This window comes from Coptis chinensis, unplaced genomic scaffold (assembly GCF_015680905.1).
Source record: "Coptis chinensis isolate HL-2020 unplaced genomic scaffold, ASM1568090v1 utg167_pilon_pilon, whole genome shotgun sequence".
Lineage (NCBI taxonomy): Eukaryota > Viridiplantae > Streptophyta > Magnoliopsida > Ranunculales > Ranunculaceae > Coptis > Coptis chinensis.
In genome coordinates this window covers 385464-408677 of record NW_028238110.1, presented here as the reverse complement: position 1 = coordinate 408677, position 23214 = coordinate 385464, and the positions used below count along the sequence as shown (strand labels likewise).

The following is a 23214-nucleotide window of genomic DNA, read 5'->3' as shown; positions in this document are numbered from 1 at the left end:
CAATATCTGCCGTTTTTTCAGAGACTGCCATCAAATATCTATTTGTACAAATGTCAGTAGGATGACTTTCCAGAAACCGTAGCAGACTAATGCGTTATACCGTTAAGTAGTATTGCAGTTGGTTAAAAAAGGAGACCGGTGTGTTGCAAGAGAGTGCGACAGCCAAGTCCTACACATTGAATTTGCCTTTATCTGTTTTACATAATTTTTGGCCATCGTACTATACTTTTTGGCGTCAGGTGCGGACTCCTTAATTTCTAGCATTATTTGAGTTTCAGCATCCGCTAAGAGTGCCTGAAGGAATTGACTTCACAAGTGAATGAGCAACAAGTGTATCCTTGTTTAGAAATCCCAGGGTGGCGGACATAGTGGTATGATCAGCGAGGAGGCTAGGGTCTCGTTGGAGGTGGTTGTTGTGTGGTGGTCGCGCTTCTGGTCAGAGGCATCCTTTATCTGCTTCAAGAAACTCAGGATTTTCTGAAGTTGGGAGGGTCCTAAGACTCGGAGGGGAGGAGAAACATCTGATTCTTCAAGAGGGAGAAGATCCTACAACTCCTTGGTGCTGTAAGCTATCACCTTATCGAGATGGAGCTGTGTGAGAGAATTGTTTGACAACAGCAGACGCAACAGTTTGTGGACATCTTGGAGCAAGCACGAGCGTTCAGAACCATCAACAGATGACGACTCACTGGTGGATGACTCTAAACCAAGAGAACCAATGGCAACAGAACTGTCTACGGGTACCCACATATCAGTTCTGTAGATCTAGGATTGGAGCGCCAATCACCACGACAAACTCTAAACAATGTGGAAGGCCTCATGTGGAGGCAACATGTTGAGAGTACGCTGCAGAAGTAGAAAATGTGAGGCTGCATTGGCAGCAAGCCCACAATTCAAACAGCTGAAATACATTCTTAGAATCCTCAGGCTGAGACACAGCTTGTGAAAGAACCTTGGTTGCTAGTGAATCATTTCTGAAGTGATCCATAAGATGTGCACGTCTTAGGGCGAATGAAAACAGGGGCCACATTCCAGGAGTGACTTTGAAGAAGACACGTTCCTGGGCGGTTGTCGCGTTGCTCTCGAGAGGAAGCAGCAAAGACCTCATCTGGCAGGGAGGATAGGTTTTGTTTTTCCACCTTGGTGTTGGCTCTGGGTCCCTCCTCTATGTTATAGTCTTCTACATCCTAGGTTTCGCTGTTCCTTCATCAAGCTTATGTTTTTTTCATGTAAGCGATTCTGGTGACAGTTCTTGCTTTGCATCAATCTCCCCCCTGTGTGGATTTCTTTTTTTGTACGGCTGGCTGAGGGGATGAAAACCCCTACCATTTTATTAAATAAATGAAAATGAACTTACAAAGTATAAGAAAATAGAAAAGAGATAAAGAAAAACATAAAAAAATCAATAATCTAAGGGGCCTGCTTGATAACGATATTTTCCCACTGGCAAATGGGATTTTCCCAACTTAAACACAGATTTGTTGCTGGTTGTTTCCAAATATGAGTCTGGGAAAAGAAAACAAATTTGCCGGCAAAACACTCACTTGACCTTCTTTTTAGCAGGAAAAATTTATCCATGTAGGAGCTGGATAAATTTTGCCAGAGGAAAATGCTTGCGTCGATCAATCCTAGTATGTGACAAACCCATTTGCTTCTCTCCCCTCTCAATTTCAATTTGGTTGACTGCGATTTATGGTCCAGATTTGAGAATTTTTTCATCTCTTTCTTCGTTCTTCATCACTCTCACCTTCTTTTCCTCACAGTCAAAGAGGTAAACTTTTTTTCGATTTTTTCCATCTTTCATTTTCTTTATTTATTTTAATGAATTGAGTTAATTTAGTTGATAATTATTATGTTTTGAGACTTGAGTTTCTTTAATTTGATTGTTTTGTGTAGTTAATTGAAATGGGCATTTGATTGTTGTTTGATTGTTTGGTTAGTTAGATGATTGTTTGAGTGGTAATGATCATTTTGTTAATTTGGGGCTCGAATAGATTTGATTCGAGATTGTTGTGTTTGAGAAGAAAATGTATATTTTATTCCTTTCTTCAATGAAAGCTAAAGATTATTTTCCTAGTAGGAATGTTCTTGGCAAATTTTTAAGTGGGAAATTATTTGCCCACTATATATTTGGCCCAGGAGGAATTTTTATCAAACAAGCCCTAAAGGCTAAAGCATAAAAGCTTAAAGATAAAGACTACCGAGAAGACGACTGTTCTTTTGAGACGGCCTCTTGGCCATCTTAGCATCATACTGAGCCCTCTTTCACACAGAGGGGTGGAATTTGAGTCAAGTAGCTCGGGCTCGGTTTAAACTTGGCTCGTTTAAGCTCGACTCAAGTTCGTTCATTTAACTAAATGAGCCAAGTTTGAGCCCATATTATAGCTCGCTTAATAAACAAATAGGGTGAAACTCGGCTCAATAAACTCAAATACCATCTCACAGTGTAAAATAGCCGAGCTACTCGGGCTTGACTCAGGCTCGGCTCGTTTAAGCTTGGCTCAGGATCGTTCATATAATATATGAGCTAAGCTTGAGCCTATATTAAAATTTGTTTAAATAAACGAGCTGAGCCGAGATAAGTGAAACTTGGCTCGAATTCCACCCCTATTCACACACCTAATGCATCTGGTTGAGCTCAATATTGGAAGAAAAGAATAACTTCATATGCTGATCCATGAATGAGGTGCAAAATGAAAAAAGTATTGGAAAAAAGGTATTAAATACCTTAACTGAATAGAAGGGTAAGCATCACTGTCTTCGCAATAAGGACTATCATTTCATTGCAAGTAGTGTACCACCTGTCCAACGTACTATTCTGGAGAATAAGCTATTACTTATAATATTTGAATTTCTATGGCAGAACAGCAGGTGACGGATCCAACTGTAGTTTCCAAACTACTAGAGACTCCACCCCAAGTATCTGCTTCTGTGGCAACAACATCAGCTGTCGTTCCATCAGTAGAGAAGAAAAGGAAAGAAACAAAGAAGAAAGAAGGGAAGAAGGAAGACGTACAAAAGAAAGAGACCAAAAAGAAAGAAGACTTGCATGATGACAAGTTAAAAAAGAGCAAAAACAAAAAGAATGAGATGAAGAAGAAGAAGGAAAAGGGCGAGAGTTCCAGTAGCAGCAGCAGTGAAAGTAACAGCAGTGAAAGTGACGAACATATACAAGACAACAAAAAGGTAAAGCACCAGTACACCACTACTGTTACGGTCTAGTTTAAGTCTAATGGGCTTCATAGGTTCGGAGGAATGAATGGGCTGTTAGGACGGTCTAGTTTGAATGGGCTTCATAGGTCCGGAGGAATGAAATGAATAGGCTGTTAGGACGAAATCCAAAGAGGAGGAGTACACAGAAACCATAGAGCGGAGGATATCATATAATTAGATAGGTGGTGGATAGATAGGCCATGTAGTAGAGGACATTTGAGAGGAGCAAGAGAGATGGATGAAAGCAAGATCAAGGGTTAGACGTAGAGAGCGGAGGACCGAGTATAAGAGAGAAGAGAAAACCTAATAGAAAAGGAGGTGGGATTAGAGAGAGGGAACTGATAACAGAGAGGAAGAAAAATTAGGTCATAACAACTACACCTTAATCAAGTAGGCACTAGTTTAGATTAATTTTCTCTACCGTGGAGTCTTGAAGACCCCAAATTTTGCCCTCCTAAGGATAACTTTTTCCTATGAACGTGTCAAAAACAAAGGGGGAGAAATAAAAAAGTACCAAAAAAAGCAGTACACCAAGCACCTTTTATTATAGAAATAAAGCTTCCAATATTTTTGTGTGAAAAAGAATTCAAAATTACCTTCTTGAAAATTTCCAAAATGACCTTCATGTGATATATTTCTTTTCTACATACAGGCAAAGACAGCAGAGACTTGGATTTGGTGGGGAATTTTGGGAGGTTTGTTGTTGGTAATAGGGGGAGCTCTGAAGATAGTTAAAGCATCCAAGATAGAACAGGTGGATGGCAAGGGACAAGAGAAACAATCTCACAAAATAGAAACCCAAGTTCCAATAGAGTACTATAAGAGCATGGGAAATAAATGAAAGGCCATGAAAACGTTCCTATTGAACCCTGTTCAGACAAGGAATATTCTTAGTAACAATTGTTCATATCAGGTGTCCATACCTCTATTTTTTTGCAAACAAACATGTGTTTGACTGAAGAGGTCAGTATAATAAGTTGTAATAAAACTCAAAAATATTTTAAAGTACCATGTTTGTGTATACCAGCAATGAAGATAGTTAAAGCATCCAAGGTAGAACAGGTGGATGGCAAGGGACAAGAGAAACAATCTCACAAAATAGAAACCCAAGTTCCAATAGAGTACTATAAGAGCATGGGAAATAAATGAAGGCCATGAAAACGTTCCTATTGAACCCTGTTCAGACAAGGAGTATTCTTAGTAACAATTGTTCATATCAGGTGTCCATAACTCTATTTTTTTGCAAACAAACTTGTGATTGACTGAAGAGGTCAGTATAATAAGTTGTAATAAAACTCAAAAATATTTTAAAGTACCATGTTTGTGTATACCAGCAATGCTAAAAGGATATTGCTCTACTTGAAAAATAATTCTTCTAAATAAAATATTCTGCAACCAAGTTGTGGAACAATTTATGCTATTCTCTTTTGGTAGCTTTCATGCATATGTTGCCACACACATACACACCAAACACAAAAGAGAGAAAAAGTGAATATAACTAAATTATCCGGCATCCAGAGGACACTGAAGTCTAACTACAAGCTATTGTCAGACACGTGAACGAATTAAGGTTGAATTAAAGGCTGTGATTGCAGTAAAACGAGGGACACTAGTATATGAAGATCAACATTCTTCAGTGCTTTACTCTGAAAAAAAGGAATAAAGGAGATGCAAAGATGAATGGGACTGATATTCCCCTGTTTTTCTTTATAAAGGGCGTCCAGTTAATCATTCTGGCAGTCCGAGGTGAAGTTCATTACCTGTGTCAAGTTATTCCCTAGTGTTTTCATGGCTTCACTCCAAATGCAGAAACCTGATGAACAACTTAACCTTCAGACCAATCAAGTAGATAAGCCTGCCCAAGAAGATACTCATATTCTGCATAATGTAGTAAATACCAATGATGGAAATCTAAATATAGCTTCTGATAAGAAAAAGAAGGATAAAAAGGAGAAGAAGGAGAAGAAAGATGAGAAGAAGCCTAAGGATAAGGATCTGACCAAAGACAAAAAAGAAAAGAAGAAGAACAAGGATGTCGACAGTGTTCATGACAAGAAGGTATTCATCTTAATTATTATTATTTTGTTTTTTCCTTAATTTAATCTAGTGGTAAATGCAACAAATGATTTCCATTAATTTGGTTCAACATAGCCTCGTACTTGTCGATGATGAAATCCAGTTGAATTATATTCTAAGTTTATTGAGGCATGTCATAGAGGTGCTCTACTATTTGTTAGAATTTTAAGCAATATAAGAGTAAACTAAAAATACACATTACTCTTACAATAGTATAAAAAAAACACCAGACCCGTTCTTCTAGGTATCTAATATGAATTTGATCTTCTATATTTTTTGGTTGCAGAAGCAAGAGAAAGAGAACAAGCATGAGAAGGAGAAGAAGAAACACAAGTGACTAAAGAATAAAGATGGCATAGTAGAAACATAGAAACTTATAAAGTAAATAAATGTTCATCATACATGGCTTTCTGATATGATGAGATGAACTCGAGTGACAGCTCTTAGCACTGCGTGCTTTACAGAAATATATAATTATAAATCAATAAATATGTGCGATTGTAATCTGAGATGAATGTTTTTTAGTAACTCTTCTGAGAATGAACTAACTGATCCTAATTACTTGTATCCCCTACCCACCCCCCCAACACACACACACACACACACCAATTATAAAAGTGCATGTTCAGTTCCGAATTACTGATAAAAAGACTACAAATTCTCACAATATAATAGATAATGCACCAAACCTGCACTGTGAGTTTACAGCAAGTGGCTTGACCGTTTTAGCTATCTAAGTTGGCATACCAAGATTTATCTATAGACCAATTTACTTAGATTGATCATCATCTTTAAGAACAGTCCTGTTGATCAAGCAAACAGTCAGAATGCTGAGCCCAACGGCAAAATTTATCGACCAGGACAGTAAGTCTTTGGTGTGGACTGTGGAGAACATAATTCTTAGAGTAAAGGAACAAACATTAAAAACAAAATGCAATTAAGTAATTAAAACAGTGATGATAAGCAATTAAGCAGTATTAATATATTACCAAATCCTTCACAAACTAACTACCTGCCTCACCTATCACACATACGCGATCAGAATCCTAACTCGTGCCTGTTCTAACAGTGATACAAGAGCAGAAACGATGTTAACTTCCAACAATTTTGGTTAGAAATCCTGCTATAGCTTTAACAACCTGATCTTCAGCTTCTTCTTGGGTGGACCCATTCACTACCAGATGCTTCTTGGCAATTTTGAAGGAGTGGTCACCCCCATCAACCACATGCAATTCATTAATGGAACTCATTTTCTTGCACACAGCAGCAAGCTTATCAAGAGGACAGAGGTTATCTTTGCTACCCTTTAAAACAAATAAAGCTATGTTAGACAGCAATTTGGAGAGTACAAATTAAATGAATGAAAATATAAATAAACAAATAATTGATTGGAGATTTTCACCTGTACAAACATTATGGGAACCGTAACCTGCAAAAGAATCTCGTCTCGTATTGTTCCATTCATACCCTGAAAAATAAAATAAATAGAAAATAAGAATATTTCTAGTGACTGATATGACCTAAAAGAAACTGTAATGTGATCAGCACCAACAGATGCTCTACTTAATACAATCTATCTATCTCCTGAACAGTGAATAGGTGAAGTAGGAAAGATCAGCAACGAAGTTGTTCAAACTTCTTGTTTTTGTTAAATATACCTTCTCTTTGGATAAGATTTGACATCGAGAAACAAGTGTGTATATATATATATGTGTGTGTGTATTATATTCCTACCTTGACATCTCATTTTGACATCCAAAAGCTAAAAGTGGACTTGCACATTGAACTAAAGGCTGATTTTTGGTAGAGAAGATCTTCCTACCACGGATAGCTTCTCCACCAAAACTCGTCTCAATTGGATATGTCTAGCCTTATCAAAAAGAGTGCTAAACTTGTGGATGCTGAATAAATATCAAACTTGAACACAACTTTTCACAAGGTTAGGCATATACAAATGTGCTGATTTTTTGTGGAGATGATCTCCATTGTATGGAGAACATATTCCCAGAAAATCACCCGTTCATTGCATAGGTTTTGAATGTCAAAATAAGATGTCAAGGTAGCCTATATATATATATATCGACTCAAAATCCAGGGTTACATTTTCCTGTCTTTAGTAGTAGTTTCCTATAAAACTAAACTTCCAAAACTTTCATTAGTGGAATAGTGTTATACTAAAAGACTATACAATAGTATATATTACCATGGATATTAATAGAAATGGCAAAGGAAACCAAATTAAATATTAACAATGCGTATACCAGAAATATCTTAAAAGACAAACTGTCCAACCTAAACTGGCAATTCACTTACTTAGAGAATGAAGGCTATATGTGTTACATGCTCAAAATAATTTAACAACACATCAGATAAAAATCATTTAAGGGGAAAAAAAAAAGGAACAATAATAATAGTAAAACATTTGAACAGAAAAAGAAAAATGATATAAAGTAGCATGATTTGAGGTAATATACTTGATAATGATACCTTTAGTGGGTAGCCTAAGCAAATTATGGCTGAAACATTTATTTCATCTTTGCCTGCGACCATGCAACTTACTCTGCATAAACGAAACCAGATTGATGTTATATGATAAAGCCGAAAAAAGTTTGAAGAATGCAAGTTGCTACATTTCCTCATAAAGAGAACTCACCTTGAGCCCATTGATTTCCCAACTAACACCAAAGGATGGCCAGGATGCTTATCAACAGCCGTTTTGACAATATCACAGTGGTAATCAACTAGTTTCTCTGCCTTCGGAGGAGCTCTCCTTTTTCCTCCAGAGATGTCTGTTCTTAAATAGGTTTGGTAAGTTCATACTCCAACTTATATTCATTATCCAATAAAATTAATTTCAAACAATCTGCAATACCATATTATAATTTGTTTCTGGAATAAGTTAATTGCGCAAGCAGAACAAAAAAAATGACACTGTTCATTAAATAGACTTACAGGGATAGTCAAAGGTAACTACTTCCACAGCATGTAATGCCTTGCCGATCATTTCTTTCCATCTGAAAAAAAAAAAAAATCATTTATCTTATTAGTCTGAAAGCATATCCATTTATCGATATTTCAAGATTAATATTTCCAAATCAATAAAAGATAAAGGACAAACTTCTGCTGACCAAGTCAATCATTATAATACCAGCTCAGGGGGGGTATTATAATGCGCTAGAATAAAAAAGAAAGAGCGAGAGAGAAAGGAAACCTGATGATCCATAATGCGCAAGAATTTCTTCTCAAGAGAAGAAGAAGAAGAAGACAAATCCTCTTTTTCGTTTTTGCGGAGACGCTTTGAAGGTGGTGGTGAAGGTGATGAACAAGAAGAAGATGACATCATTTTGAAAAGTAGCTAAAAAAAAACAGTTGAAGTACCAAGAAACACTTGCGGGAAACGGTTATAGGGTTTCGCGCCACAGTTCAAAGTATCGATGCCGACTTAACAACGATCTTTGACATTTCGCAAACCAATGTGCCGATATTATAGTTGTGAAAATATCAACATACCGTGCTGTTCTATTCGACATTTCGATTTCAACAGATTTCACGATGTATCGGGATCATCTACGAATGTCAATGTTTCAACTTTCAAGCAGTGACTTCAGAGTTTAGACGTATATCACGAATCACGATATCTATCGCGATTTGACTTTTGAGAAATCAACATGATACTTTGCCAACTGTTCAGTGTTGGCATATCAGCATTTGCCGAATTCTAGTAGAACCATTTGATTCAGGGTGTATTGAACCTACAGCTGTAATATAGCTTGCCTAAAACCAAAACCAGGAACTGGTACACAGATAGTAGGGTTAACGAGTATTAGGATTTCCCCACTAGATGGCTAATTAGGGTCTCTCTCTCAATACACACAAAAACACGGTCAACTTAATTTGACTTTTTTTTTGTGTATTTAGAGGGTAGACCCTAATTGGCTCATCTAGTAGGGGGTAATATTCCTTAACCCCAAATAGTATACAAGCTTGTTCGAGAGCTTTAGTCAAGTGGTGAAAATAAGTGATAAGATAACATATGGTGCAGATCTTTAAAGGGGTTTTGTTGACTTGTTTTTCTCTCTCCAACGAGTGCTATAACAAAATTTCTAGGACTTGATGATCCATATCCAATTTCTGAATATGCCGTTGATTACTTAAATCTAAGAAGTAAAAAACAAGAAAACATATAAAAATAACATAGAGTAACTCAAGGGACAAAATGGATGAAAAAATCACTCTCAAAATCACATTTTTTTTTAATCACTTAGTACTTTAGCAGGACCGGGTAGATTTTAAGACAAATATATCCCTGACGAGAAATAAAATAATTCCCGAGGTGGTAAAAAGTTAAATTTACCCCTGACACGAAATTTAAAAATGGCCCAGTCCTACCAAAATGACTATGCATTTGTAGTATGATGAACAATTATTATTTATACCTTAACATGAGTTATGAACAATCATTATTCATACCTTAACATAATATACGATTAGTGAGAACACCTATTGGAGTATTTGTTCATACCTGTTTGGTGTTAATATCTACTCAACATAATGTATGATTCGTAAGAATACCTATTAGAATATTGATTAGTGAGAACACCTATTGGGGTTTATACCTCAACATGAGCTATGAACAATTATTGTTTATATCTATTTGGGGTTCATAGGTATGAACAATTACTGTTCATACTTCAACATAATGTATGATCAGTGAGAACACCTATTTGGTATGAACAATCACTGTTCATATATATGTATCCCACTACTAATCACTGTTCATACTTCAACATAACATATAATCAGTGAGAACACCTATTGGGGTATACCTATTTCATTCTTTATTCATACCTTATTAACATAATGTATAATCAGTGAGAACACATATTGGCGTATGAACAATCATTAATTGTTCATACTTTAACATGAGTTATAAACAATCACTGTATTGTTCATACATCAACATAATGTATGATCAGTGAGAACACCTATTGGGTCATTGTTCATACTTATTTAGGGTATGAAGAATTATTGTTCATACGTCAACATGAGTTATGAAGAATCACTATTTATACATCAACATAAGCTATGAACAATTATTATTGTCCATGCCTATTTGGAGTATGAACAATCACTATTCATACCTTAACATAATATATGATAAGTGAGAATACCTATTTGGGTTCATACTTATTTTGGGTATGAACAATCAATATTCATATCTTAACCTGAAATATGAACATAAATTGTTCGTATCAAAACGACATAAAGGACAAAATTGGAAAATATTTATTTTCAATCCCCGTTATTTGACCTTACTAGTTATTTTGACTCAAAAATTGGTTTTTTGGATTATTTTCATCCCAAAATTGTCCTTGTGTGGTGAGTGATTTCGACAAAAAGCTGTCCTAGAGAGTGATTTTGACTCGACTTTGTGACCAATTATATTTCTTGTAAAAATAATTTGTTGAATTACAACACGCCACATCCAGACTAATCTTAAAAAGAGAAAAAAAAAACATGCCATATTCAGTTTTGAGATTAGCCAATTGGTAACGAAATCAACTAGGAAGTCCGAATGTCAAATGTGATTCCTTTATTTTTTTGATCGACTTCAAGTAAATTAGATATGGTTAAGATGCTTTGGACTACTACTTTATTCCCGCAATGTACCACCCAAGTGCCTCATCAATGTTTTTGAAAGCCAAACCATTTGTGAGGAAACTGCGTACTAAGGAATCTTGTTTATTTGCCACTAATATCACGAGTGCCAAAGATGAAAATTGACACTGATAAAATCCACTCAATTCTGAACATCTTTTTGAGTTCAATAACCTATATAATAGCCTTCAATCCTCTACAACAATATAACACCAACGAGTGATACATATATTTGAAGTTTCCTCTAGGCATTGGTTGTTCACTCTCCCTCAAGAGCTTCTGGCTTTGTAATCATCCGTCATATCTAGTGCACATAACGAGCTAGAAGAACTTGGGGGAGAATGAAGAAAAGATGTCTTGCATAAGGGTTATGGAGATTTATCTAGGCGTTCATTGTTCACTCTCCTTCAAAGGCTTCTAGCATTGCTCTTCCTTTTCTGTTAAGCTTGAAGCCTTTGATTGGAGTGGACAATTTTTGTCAAGCTACATTGTGATCTAAAGTTTAGGTTTAGGCGGACGATTGCAGTCATTACTCACTCTCCCTCAAGGGCTTCTGAACTGCTTGAGATAACAGCGAGGCAGAAGTGCTTGAGGAGAGTGGGTACTGATTGTGATGACTAAAATGCAGTTCAAGCTATATTGCCTATATGGAATGCGTAAGTTGATTTGATTGCCTATCTAGTGGACTGTAAGTTTCTTTTAACATCCTTTTACTGTATTATCTTAATTTTTACAGTCTATTGTTAAGCAAACTTTCATATACAACAACCATCACAACAATTTGATATATTGTGGTTTTACGGATTTGTGCACTCATTTTGATTTTGCCGTCTAGTTCAATTAAAAAGAGTATAACTTGTAATTCTCATCAAATTGTTCCCATGCCATGATTTTGGAGTTCAATTATTTAGACAAACGCTTGATATCTGAAGTCCCAGAATATGTTATATGTTTGCAAAATAATTTGCTATGCAATCATTAGTTCGATAAGAAGCAGACCGATCGATTTGTTTTATGTATGCGTTGGAAGGGATAGATTTTTTATTTGGTAAAACAAAATCATACTAATCATCAATTAAGGATAAACAAGAGATATATGCTTCTCCTGGGGAAAATACACTCCCTTCATTCTATATATCCGCTATATCCATAGTCACGCTTGCGCAGAACTAGAAGTAAAGTAAGGGTAATCATTTTGGTCACCGCAGACATACGTAGTGCGTTCGTATGGAGTTCTTTACTTATCATACTGAATCTTTAAGCATTCTTCATTGGAAACTAATAAAATTTTATCTTACTAGTGATTGTCCCGGTGAATACAGATTGCCATTGTCGGAACGAGAAAAAAAAGGGGTGAATACAGATTTGACTGGACATAAGAGTAGAATACAGTTTGTATCTGGAGTAAATGTAGGACAGGCCATTGAATAAGCGATTACCCCTCTAGGAAACAGTAGAGCCAGTAAGCTCTGATATTAGCAGACTAAATGAGAACAGATATGCACTGTAGAATAGACAGCAAATAAATAAATATATAAAAAATAAATAAATAAAACGCCTCATTTGAGTTACCCTCACTGCCCAAACAGATCATATCACTTGGTCATGTTGAGGTTACCCGTGTACTTGATCCAATGCTCGACAGGGTTGGGAAATCGGGTATGAATATTTTTTTGGGATGACATTTCAGCCCGCCTTCAAAGGTCTTGTACAAAATGTGTACATGTAAATGTTACCTATAAATATTTTGCATGATTACAATAAAGTTTATCAACAGTGATAGTAGAGTCATTCTGAGGGAATTAGAGAATGGTGGAATGTGCTCATGGACAACCACTAAGATAATTTCATTGAGAATTTGAGATACAGATTTACATTGCATCCAAAAACTTGGTTTTTGTTTTATTGAAATCAGTGTGGGTGAACCGATTCCTATGAATGCGCTGTGCATGTATCTATCGCTATCAGCTCCAGCATTCTACTGTCTAATCAACATAACTCTAGCTCATTGGATGGGTTATTAAGTCAAACTTTAGATGTGGCTGGCGTTCTTGTTAAAGTTAGTCGATCAACTAGATGAACTTCGGTGAAATTATTATCGGCATGGGCAGGGCTAATAGCGCATGCTGTTTTCTCATGGAGGATGGAGGCATCTCCACCAACTTCAAATATAAATGTTTGAACTTTGAAGAGGCCATACCGCCATACTGCTTCGATGTGCAGATCAAATCTCTCTCCATCTGCCATGTCACCAGTCTTATGCCACATAATCCGGAGTGTGCATTTCGAGACATTCATGTGTGTTGGGCTGAACATTAATGTTGCTGCCAGTTGATGAGTTTTGACTTACTCCTGTATGACTGAAATATCTGGTGGAGTCACTTATAATTACTCAAAACATAGACCCTCATTCTTAACCAAATTCAATGGCAACTCTCTCCCAAGGACGACTCTTTCCGTTCCACCACCACAATGTGTTTCATCCTAATTTCCACCCTAGCGCATATTTTCCAACATTATCAAACACACACCTATCCCCACAGTTAAAATCTTTAAAATTCGCTCCTTTTCACTGTTCACGCCCATCTGGGTTCTAGAAACTGTAGACCAAACTGTAAAAATCCATAGTACTGCCTTAGTACTCCCAATAGAGGAAACTGAAAGAAGATCGATATTCCTTTCCAATATAGACAAAAGTCTTAACTTCAAGGCTAGTACAATTCTGTTCTTCTCTAGGAACCGGAATTTTTCTATGGAAAACATAATTGCAAAACTTGAAAACGCATATAGAAAGATTCTGGTGCAGTATGATTTCTTGGCCGGGAGGTTGAGGTGGAGCAATAAAAAAGGTCGACTAGAAATTGATTGCAACGCAGTTGGGGCGGGATTTGTGGTTGCTTCTTGTGACTTGTCATTTGAAGAGCTGGGAGGTATTGGCTCTCCAAATTTAGCAAATCAACAATTTGCACTTAGAAAATGGAATGCCTTGCCCGAGGACCAGCCTCTCGTTGTCATGCAGGTATGAAGTAGAGAAACAAAGCATGCATGTATCTGAGAAGTGAGAACTGCTAAGACAAAAAAAAAAAAAAAAAACTCTTAAGAGTACGTTTTAACCAGCGCTTGTCAAAAATGATGGCAACTCATTAGGCTGGCTTTTTAGATTTCTTCTCGGTCTGGTGACTTGATTCTCAAGTTCACTTTTGATCTCTCAAAACAGAAAACCCCTGTTTTATGGAATATGTTCTACATATAAATATAATCTAAAGTTCAAACCTTCTTTTGAAATTGCTCCTCTTCAAAATGTTTTCTACGAAGAGTTTTCTATATCTGCACATGATCGATTTGTTATCTACAATTTATCACTGAAATTCGCCTATGTTAAATTGTGATTTGTAGCATGTTAAATTCTGTGTTAGTGGTGATGCTAAGAGAGTTGTGATATTGATATATTAAAGACACCAAGAAGAAGACCAAAGAAGACTAGAGATTTATTAGGGTTAAAGAGGTTGAGAGAGTCTGAGAGAGATTGTTCTCTACCCAGAGTTACATACTTATACTAACCTAAAACATAATAATAGAAACTATTAGATATGGATGTCCACACTTATAGAAACATGAGACTTTCCATATTGGACATATTATAATACTGATATATTCTAACACTCCCCCTCAAGCTGTAATTACGCAAACTATGCAAATTACAACTTGGATTACAAAACAAAAGATAAGAATCTATCCCCCCACGCATAGAACTGTCTTCGGTTGAAGAACTTGAACAACCGTTGAGACGCTCGTTAAAACCGCTTGTCGGTGTAGGCAATGACCTAACCTGAAATCGAAGGTGTACCTCGATCACAAAACGAAATCATAACACCGGTGTAGTGGCGTCTTTGCTTTGCAGCTACTACTCACTTCATTCGTTGTTATGGCCGTCATAATATAAATTGAAAACAATAACGGTGACTTGATGTGCGCTTCTTGGCCGCTACTATCAATATCACCGGCAATGTCAACAAAATACTATTATGGGTACTCAAAACATACGTCTGAGTTGAGGCTTTGATGCTACACCAAAACATACGCAGCGAAATGAGGCTTGACCGCCTCCAAAACATACTTCTGCGCCGGCTTGATCAAGCTACGAAACTTGTTTGCGCCAGTAGGCTTGGCTTGCTACACCGAATCATCAAGACCGCAGAGTGGGGATGTCATCAAGATTGAATAGTGGATTGCCTTGTCATGAAGAGTTTCGTCAAAGGCTTGTTGGAATATGGAGACATGAGTACTCTTCCTCATATGCCTCCATATTCTCTTCCCTCATATACTATGAATGTCTTCATATATCCTTATTCCCCTCTCGAGTTGGAATATACAAGGTCATTTGAACATACAAAGGCTTGTCTATTCCGACTTGAACTTGAAACTAAGAAAACTAAATACCAACTTATACAACCAACCAATGCTCACTTCAAAACACAATACTTCATACTCAATACACAAAAACAATTATAGTAGAACATGCATCAAACAATACTCACTATAGAGGGTGGAGGGTGGGTCGCGCTTTTATGATTGGCGAACTTCGTTGAAAGATGGAAAGAATAATTCCTCGTGAGATAGAGGTCATGTGCCCCTATAATACTTCAAACAAGCAACTTGATCATGTTCTAGAAACCGAGAGAAAGACGACATCAATACCAATTCTTGCGAGGCTAGAAACCCAAACATCCATAACAAAGATACAAACAATACTACCCTCCAATCTTAGATGAGAGTGCAAACTACCTTCCAAAGGCTTGATACTTCAAAAATCTCAAAAACGATGAGTGGAAGCTTGGTAGCTGGGCGGCCAAGAGGCATATTGAGCGTGCGCACAATCCAATACTAACTTCAAAGACTCGGATACAAAGAGGTTGTGCCCTCTTATCAATACTAAGATAGAGTGATTGCGTAAGACGTAGATCATGGGAGGCGAAACAATACTAAGAAACCAATATCGAAAACTTGGGATCTCTCTCCTAGCATTCTTCAAACAAACTTTAAACACTAGCTTAAATCTCAAAAACTTACTTTAACATGACGATGAACAAAGACTGTGAATAGTAACTATGAACAGCGTTGAACAAGAACGATAACCGAAGAAAACCGCCCGAGAAAAAAAATTGAAACTTGAATTAAGATATAAGAACTTCTTCTTGTGAGAAATTCTTCTTCTGAGAAATCTTTCTTCTTCTTGAAACTTGACTTAAATACTATAATCTTGAAAATTAAAACAAACCGATTTTAATTTTTTTTTTTTTTTCTTGGCGAGGGTTTCTTCTCCTAGCATACCAATGAACCTCGATTACGATACCATGTTAAATTACGTGTTAGTGGTGATCTTTAGGAGAGTTAATGATATTGATATATTAAAGACACCAAGAAGAAGACCAAAGAAGACTAGAGATTTATTAGGGTTAAAGAGGTTGAGAGAGTCTGAGAGAGATTGTTCTCTACCCAGAGTTACATACTTATACTAACCTAAAACATAATAATAGAAACTACTAGATATGGATGTCCACACTTATGGAAAACATGGGACTTTCCATATTGGATATATTATAATACTGACATATTCTAATACTGATATATTCTAACATAGCACAATCATTGCCGTACAGTAGATCCTTAAAACAACTTAACAGAACTAAACAAAATCTAATATTTTACTACTCTTAGCTTCTTCTTAATATAAATTATTTAAAAAAAAAAAAAAAAAAAAATCCCATCGAGTTTCTACAATATGTAAACGCCTATTAGTACTTCCCGTGTTAGTCATATTTTATATTATTATGAAAAGAATATTATGTTTATAATGTTGGAAGAACCAAAGAAGTAGAGTCAACTTTTCGGAATTTAGTGCTTGTATATTTCATCAATTATGATATGTTTTAGTTAGCTGCGCTCTAAAAATTTTCAACTCGCCGCCTTGACATAATTATATTCTTTTCCATTCTTTAATTCAGGTCACATCACTCCGGTGTGGTGGATTTGCATTAGGCTTTGCTCTCAGTCATGTAACACTTGATGGCATTAGTAGCAAAATTTGGTTGGAAAATCTGGCCTCTCTCCTTGCAGGCAATGATCTAGTCTCACCTCCTTACAATAACCGTCGCCTTTTAGCAGCTAGATCCCCACCAAGAGTCACGTTTTCCCACCCAGAGATGCTCAATTTCGAAAGCCTACAAGGAAATAAGTCCACGCTACTGAAAGCCACATTCCAAAAGCTCAACTCTCAGTATTTCCAACTAAGGCTGGATGATATTATCAACCTAAAACAGAAAGCAAGGAGAGGCGGTGGTGACAATATTGCTCATGCGACAGGCTTTAATGTTGTAACAGCACATATATGGCAATGTGTGGCTAAAGCTAAAAATCTAGAAAATGGTCCAGAGAAATCATCAACAATCCTATATGCTGCCAGTATTCGATCAAGAATGCGACCACACCTTCCATCATCCTATGCAGGAAATGCTATCCTTAGTGCTTACGCGACAACTACTTGTGGTAAAATTGAAAAGCGACCTTTCTCACACTTGGTGCAAATGGTTGCTCAAGCTGACGCTAGAATAACAGATGAGTATGCTAAGTCTATTATTGATTGGCTAGAAGTGAACAAGGGATTTCCCTATGGTGACGCTGTTATATCTTCATGGTGGAATTTAGGATTAAATGAGATTGAGTACCCTTGGGGAAGGCCAACGTGGAGTTGTCCAGTGGTGCCTAACCATGGGAACAATGCTATCACATTAATCCCAGAAGTTGAAGGTAAGAAATTTAAGGGACTGCATGTTCTTGTATCTCTTCCAGAGATGGAGATGGAGAAATTCCAATTCCTTTTTCAAGAATTACTATAATGATTTAGTGGGTTGTGCTGCTTTCTCCAGATGTATGTGTGTACAATTGTTTTTTTACTTTTTCGTTTATGTGCCAGTTTGTATCTAAATTGCTGAGAATGTTCAAAGAACATTTAGTGGAATGTTGGAAGTTTTGGATGCTAGCTGAACATTGTTAGTGATCTCAGTGCTAATTGCTAAATGAACAGTGCAGTGAATATTGGAAGCTTCCATTTGACAACTATACACGAATGAAAAATATGATCAAAAGCAGACATTGAAAAACAAACTCTGCCATTGAAAAACGAGCACCTTCAGAGAAAACAGATCGATGCTCTGTGAAAATTAAGCAAGCGATTTGTTTTGCTAAAGAAGCAAGCGATTTTGCATTGTGCTTGATAGCATAATGGACACGCAAAGTTTGCTCATCTGCCGATGTGAAAACTACCATCGGCAAATCATAGCTGGTAAATTTTATTTGCTAGTGGTATTTGATAGAATACTTGGACAAATTTATAAATGTTTTCCAGAATAGGAAAAACATCGTTGTCTTTAAGCGTCTTGACAATTGATGGCTGTAAGTACCCTCTGTTCTACACTCACAAAGCATCGTGTCCACATGGTAGGGCGCCTTATTTCAGCTCGTCCCCAACATCGGATCGTATCTAACGACCCGGATCTAGGTCGTCACCAATGCGATTCTGACCATTCATGGAAAGATATCAACTAGCACAATCGTGGAGCTCAATTAACGCCACAATCAAGAAAACATTAACTTTGTAACAACACATTAATGGCGAATCACCAAGATAGCACACAAGGTGGATCTGCAATCCATAACGGTTCAAGCACACATCTATAAATAGAAAGAGATGAACTACATAAGGCTTGATACAAGTTTACCCCGAGAAACTTGATACGTAGGCAACTCTTATCCTAAGAAGAGTGCAACCATTTCCTATCCAACAAATCATCAGGTCGTAGTCCCAAAATAACCAACATCTACATTGGCGCCGTCTGCTGGTTTGTTTCTTTAAGAAAAAGAACAACCACTCTTTTCTCAAGCCCACGAAGCTGGTCAGAAAAACCACAATGGAGCCCAACCTACAAGCATTGGTAGACCAGATGAAGACACTCCAAGAAGCCTTCATCACTTTGCAACAAGAAAACCAGACAATGGGAGAGCAGGCCATCAAATAAAACCTCCAAAAGAAGCTGGAGAGCAAGAAAAACCAATGGCCAGAGCAACTTGAAAATATTTTATGGGCATACAGAACAACAGCTAGATCAAGTACAAATGAGTCTCCTTTCACACTTTGCTTCGGAACGAAAGCAGTGATTCAACAATGTCACAACTACACCATCTGACATTGTTGAATCAGGAGTCAATGACAACATCTTGGCAAAAGAAGTTGATCTCCTAGAAGAACGTAGAGAAACTGCCACAATATCCCTAGCACGGTACCACCAAACAATCCAACGTTCTTACAACAAAAGGGTCGTCCCAAGATCTTTCCAAGTTGGCGACCTAGTCCTCAAAAAAACTTTAGCACCAGCCAAGCTCGACCCAACATGGGAGGGCCCCTACATTGTTGACAAAGTCGTTGGAAATGACACATACTGGATCAAAACCCAGCTCGGTGATAGGCTTCCCCGACCTTGAAATACAGCTATCCTCAAGCGCTTTTATCAATAAGTTTTTTCTCTAAGTACATAAGTCAATGTGAATGAAATCTCATCAACATTTTGAATGCAGCTATCATTTTTGCATTACATGAGCACCTTGCATTTCACACTATGCAGCCCTACCTAAGACATCACAATGTCAGGTCGGATATCAAAGCCGGAGTTCAGAACGACTCAACAACAATAGCCACGCAATGGTAAATTTCAATCAATTCAAATCAAGGTCCCCCAAAAGGACCCTAAACCAACTTAACACCAACGCCAGGGTTAGGTATAGTTCAACTGTAATTGCCACTCAAATGCCAATTATCAGACAAATTCAATCTAGGGGACCCTCAAAAGGACCCTAAGTCAACTTACAACCTCACAAAGGGTTTAAGACAGATTCAAATATAATGGCCACTCAAAGGTTAATTATATCAATCAGAAGTTCCCCCAAAAAGAACGAATCAGGGCGTACACCTAGGGATAAGACAAAGCCTAGGTGCCAACTATGCAAATGCATCAGGTCGTACTCAAACGCTCTACGACCTGTGACAAAAGACAACCTAGCAAAGGCAAGCAGTCCATCAGGACTAGTACTATGCAGCATAGGTCGTCAAACAACAAACCAGTAAAAACAAAAGCAATCACATGCATACTTCAAGCCGACTTCAGCAAGTAAGTAATTTAAATATTTCTAATTACAAAATCGGTTAGATACCGAGGCCCCAGGTTATCCCGAAAACGACCTCAGTATCCCCATAAAAAATAATATTGTATTAGTATCAAGAACAAAGAGTTGTGTAAATATTGTTCAAAGACCTCCCAACCTAAGAACAAATACAAGACGTTCATAATCAATTCACACAAGAAAAATTATCCACATTCAAAGGGTCCAGATCACCACCCTTTACAACACCAGAATCGATAATCTGATCAACAACAACTTCAGAAACATCCAAACCAGAAACAACAAAAGAACAGCTGGAGCAACCGGTGGCACAACGATTTGGTCAGATGGCAAATCAGATGGTCTACTAGCATATACACCAGCATCTGCAGCAGACACTGTTGCAGCCCCACTTTCAACAGACATCTTAAGGTGATCATACTTATCCAATGCCTCAATATAATCATCCAACAGCACGTAAACATCACCACTCTCCACCGTGTCCACCAAGTTGTTATATGCAGTTTCAGCTCGTTCAGCAATGGAGCGCAGCCTCTTGCACTCATCAACCCATTGCTGAACCTCCAGCTTTGCATAATCCAGAGCGGGTTGCAACAGAACCACTTTACCACCCAGCTGTTGCACTTGATCCCTCAGCCCTGCAACCTCCATTCTCTCCACTTGATGTTCAGCCACCAGTCTGCTACAAGTTTGCTTGCTGACATCCAGCTCCTTCTTGTAACGGTCGGAGATAGACGCCATATACTTCAGCTTCCTATACATTGCCAGAACCTAGCAAACAAGATAACAAATATAGACATTAGAGTGGATCAAAATCAACAAGACCCAAAAGGAGCAAGCTCATAATGGAAGAATACTCACATAGCATAACGACCGTTCCATCTCCACCAAGTTCACTTCCAGGCCCTTATTATCCAAATTTATGCCTATCCCGGCAAGCCTGATACTCTCCAACAACGCCCGCCACCAACCAAAGGGGACTTGAAGCTACTGATCACCATTCACAACAAACTTCAAAGAATAAACTGTAGGGGTCCTCATAATGAACCATTCTATCAAGGACAACATTGTCACTGCCTTACTTGGGTCCGTACTATCGACCCCTTTACGCTTCGGCGGCTCGGCCTCACCTCACCAACTTTCTTCTTTCCACGGGCCTCAGCTAACCCAGCATCATCAGCCAAATCAATCAGGTTCATCCTCTTCAGAGGAACCCGACTTGAAGACGAACGACCTTCAACAAAACCAAGTCGGTCTTCAGACTCAGTTCGGGCCTTCTTAGCCCCCTCCGACTCAACCACTTCGGAATGCCTTTTCAGATTAGGCTTCCGGAACGATGTGGGAGCATCACCCTCCCCACTAGCACTGCCACCTGCAGGACCACCAGCACCCGCATCTCCAGAGGAGAAGCAGTTGGATGCAGAACGATCTGCATCACTAGAGGAGAAGCGGTTGGACGCAGAGCGCCCTCCACCCCCCAACTTGGAACGTTGGGGTGCCAAACGATTTGCATCGCCCAACTCAGAACGTTGGGATAACAAACAATTTGTGTCACCCAACTCGGGGCGCCTGGAAGGCGTCACCCTCCGGCCCGCCCTCACCGCACTGCATCGTGTTCGGCGACCCCACAAGGCGTCCCTAAATTCTACCGAGCGGTCATCACCATAAGCTCCACTCCTTTTCACTCCAGAAACAGGTGTTTTCTTTTGACTCTCACTCTCCATGGTAGATTTCGAGCTAGAATCATAAAGTTCAACCATTACCTTGCGAGCCCTAGCCTTTTGCTCGAGCCTCTTACAGTTGATTTTCTTTCCTCCACGCCTCTTAAAGTAATGCGCGACCTCCCCCAACAAAGCCTGCTTATCCTCCAAACTCAAACAAGCAAACCTTTCAATAACACCGTTCTTCGTACGAAAACGGATTGTAACCTCTACAAAAACAAACCAAATAAATCAGAACGTCCAAATTATAATTTAAAACACACACAATACGACCTACAACCAATGACCTACCATGAGATTGTACAACACATTTATCAATCTCCAAACCAGGCGGGCAATATTTACCTACAACTAACAACGGCTTACGCCCCCATTCCTCCTTACTCACCCCCATAATAACAAGAGACTTCCCCTTATAAATATGAAAACTAAAGTTCACAACACCCGACCTCCTCACAACAAAGTGCTCCGTCACATCGTTTAAATAGATGTTGTAGCCCCTGTCATTCAACAAATCCAACACATGGAGAATCCTCCAACTATTCCCCACGAGTTGACAGGGGGCTTTCCCCAAAAAGTTCAAGACCTCCACAGTAAGACGGGAAAAGGGCAGCCTCATCCCAGCCTTCAACTGCCTATAACAAATAACTACTCCTCCACCTCAAGGAACGTAGTCATTAGTATACAAATTCTTCTCCCCAGCCAGATCGGATTTCACCCAACCAAACTCCTTCCTCAAAGCAGCATAACAATCCACCGACTTAGGCTTCCTCTCATCCACCGTCTCCAATGAAGAAGGCGAAGCCTCATCACCACTACTGAACCCTATCCTCAACTTCTTTGTCACTTACCGTTCTCTCTCTCCATTTACCAACTTCAACCTCACCACTAAAACTATCACTAGTCACAGACATTGCACAATCAAAGAAAGAAGGAAAGCTCAAATTTCTAAAGTTGAAAACACGAACTTGATGGCAAGGGATGAGAAGTTTTTTTCTTTGCTTTCTTTCCTTTTCTTTCGCTCTGGATTTTTTTCTTTTTTTTTTCCTTTGGTTGAAAAGTGAACAAACAAAAAGCTTTTACAAGTTAAAAAACCCCTCAACTGCACAGACAGCTCGAGACAATCAAAGTGTTTCGTGTTCCCAAAACCTAAATCATTACTCGCCCACAAATCACCATAACTCTGGGCCCACGAATCCAGTCCAACAGTTCCCGCACATTCCCCAAAACCTAAATTCAAAAGAAAACAGCTGTCAGACACATGCTTTCAAACTTTACTTTTTAACCGTTCTCCTTCCACGCAATAGTCAGT

General features: G+C 38.2%; 4 protein-coding genes across 6 annotated transcripts; 3 read left to right on the top strand and 1 right to left on the bottom strand.

Annotated features, from left to right (window-relative positions):
* The first annotated feature begins 1500 nt into the window (after positions 1-1500).
* On the top strand, positions 1501-4234 carry LOC147473914 (uncharacterized). 2 transcript variants are annotated; one of them, XR_015210249.1, is made up of 3 exons: positions 1501-1771; positions 2864-3186; positions 3866-4234. XR_015210249.1 is itself a non-coding variant. In XM_086586901.1 (3 exons), the coding sequence occupies exons 1-3, from the start codon at positions 1610-1612 to the stop codon at positions 4052-4054; spliced, it is 534 nt and encodes a 177-aa protein (XP_086443027.1). In that variant the 5' UTR covers positions 1595-1609; the 3' UTR covers positions 4055-4234. The 2 variants fall into 2 exon arrangements, 1 of the variants encoding a protein (XP_086443027.1); XM_086586901.1 differs by having other exon boundaries at positions 1595-1631.
* Positions 4235-4864: 630 nt separating this feature from the next.
* LOC147473913 (uncharacterized) lies at positions 4865-5795 on the top strand. The gene is made up of 2 exons (XM_086586902.1): positions 4865-5271; positions 5576-5795. Exons 1-2 carry the CDS (start codon positions 5002-5004, stop codon positions 5624-5626), a joined length of 321 nt encoding a protein of 106 aa, XP_086443028.1. The 5' UTR covers positions 4865-5001; the 3' UTR covers positions 5627-5795.
* Positions 5796-6209: 414 nt separating this feature from the next.
* Positions 6210-8707, bottom strand: LOC147473912 (uncharacterized). 2 transcript variants are annotated; one of them, XM_086586900.1, is made up of 6 exons: positions 8501-8707; positions 8242-8303; positions 7943-8078; positions 7777-7849; positions 6692-6757; positions 6210-6593 (listed from the first exon to the last, which is right to left on the bottom strand). In XM_086586900.1, the coding sequence occupies exons 2-6, from the start codon at positions 8291-8293 to the stop codon at positions 6381-6383; spliced, it is 540 nt and encodes a 179-aa protein (XP_086443026.1). In that variant the 5' UTR covers positions 8294-8303; positions 8501-8707; the 3' UTR covers positions 6210-6380. The 2 variants fall into 2 exon arrangements, with proteins under 2 accessions (XP_086443026.1, XP_086443025.1); XM_086586899.1 differs by lacking the exon at positions 8501-8707 and having other exon boundaries at positions 8242-8306.
* Positions 8708-13028: 4321 nt separating this feature from the next.
* LOC147473911 (acyltransferase GLAUCE-like) lies at positions 13029-17975 on the top strand. The gene is made up of 2 exons (XM_086586906.1): positions 13029-13966; positions 16953-17975. Exons 1-2 carry the CDS (start codon positions 13700-13702, stop codon positions 17841-17843), a joined length of 1158 nt encoding a protein of 385 aa, XP_086443032.1. The 5' UTR covers positions 13029-13699; the 3' UTR covers positions 17844-17975.
* The last annotated feature ends 5239 nt before the right edge of the window (positions 17976-23214 follow it).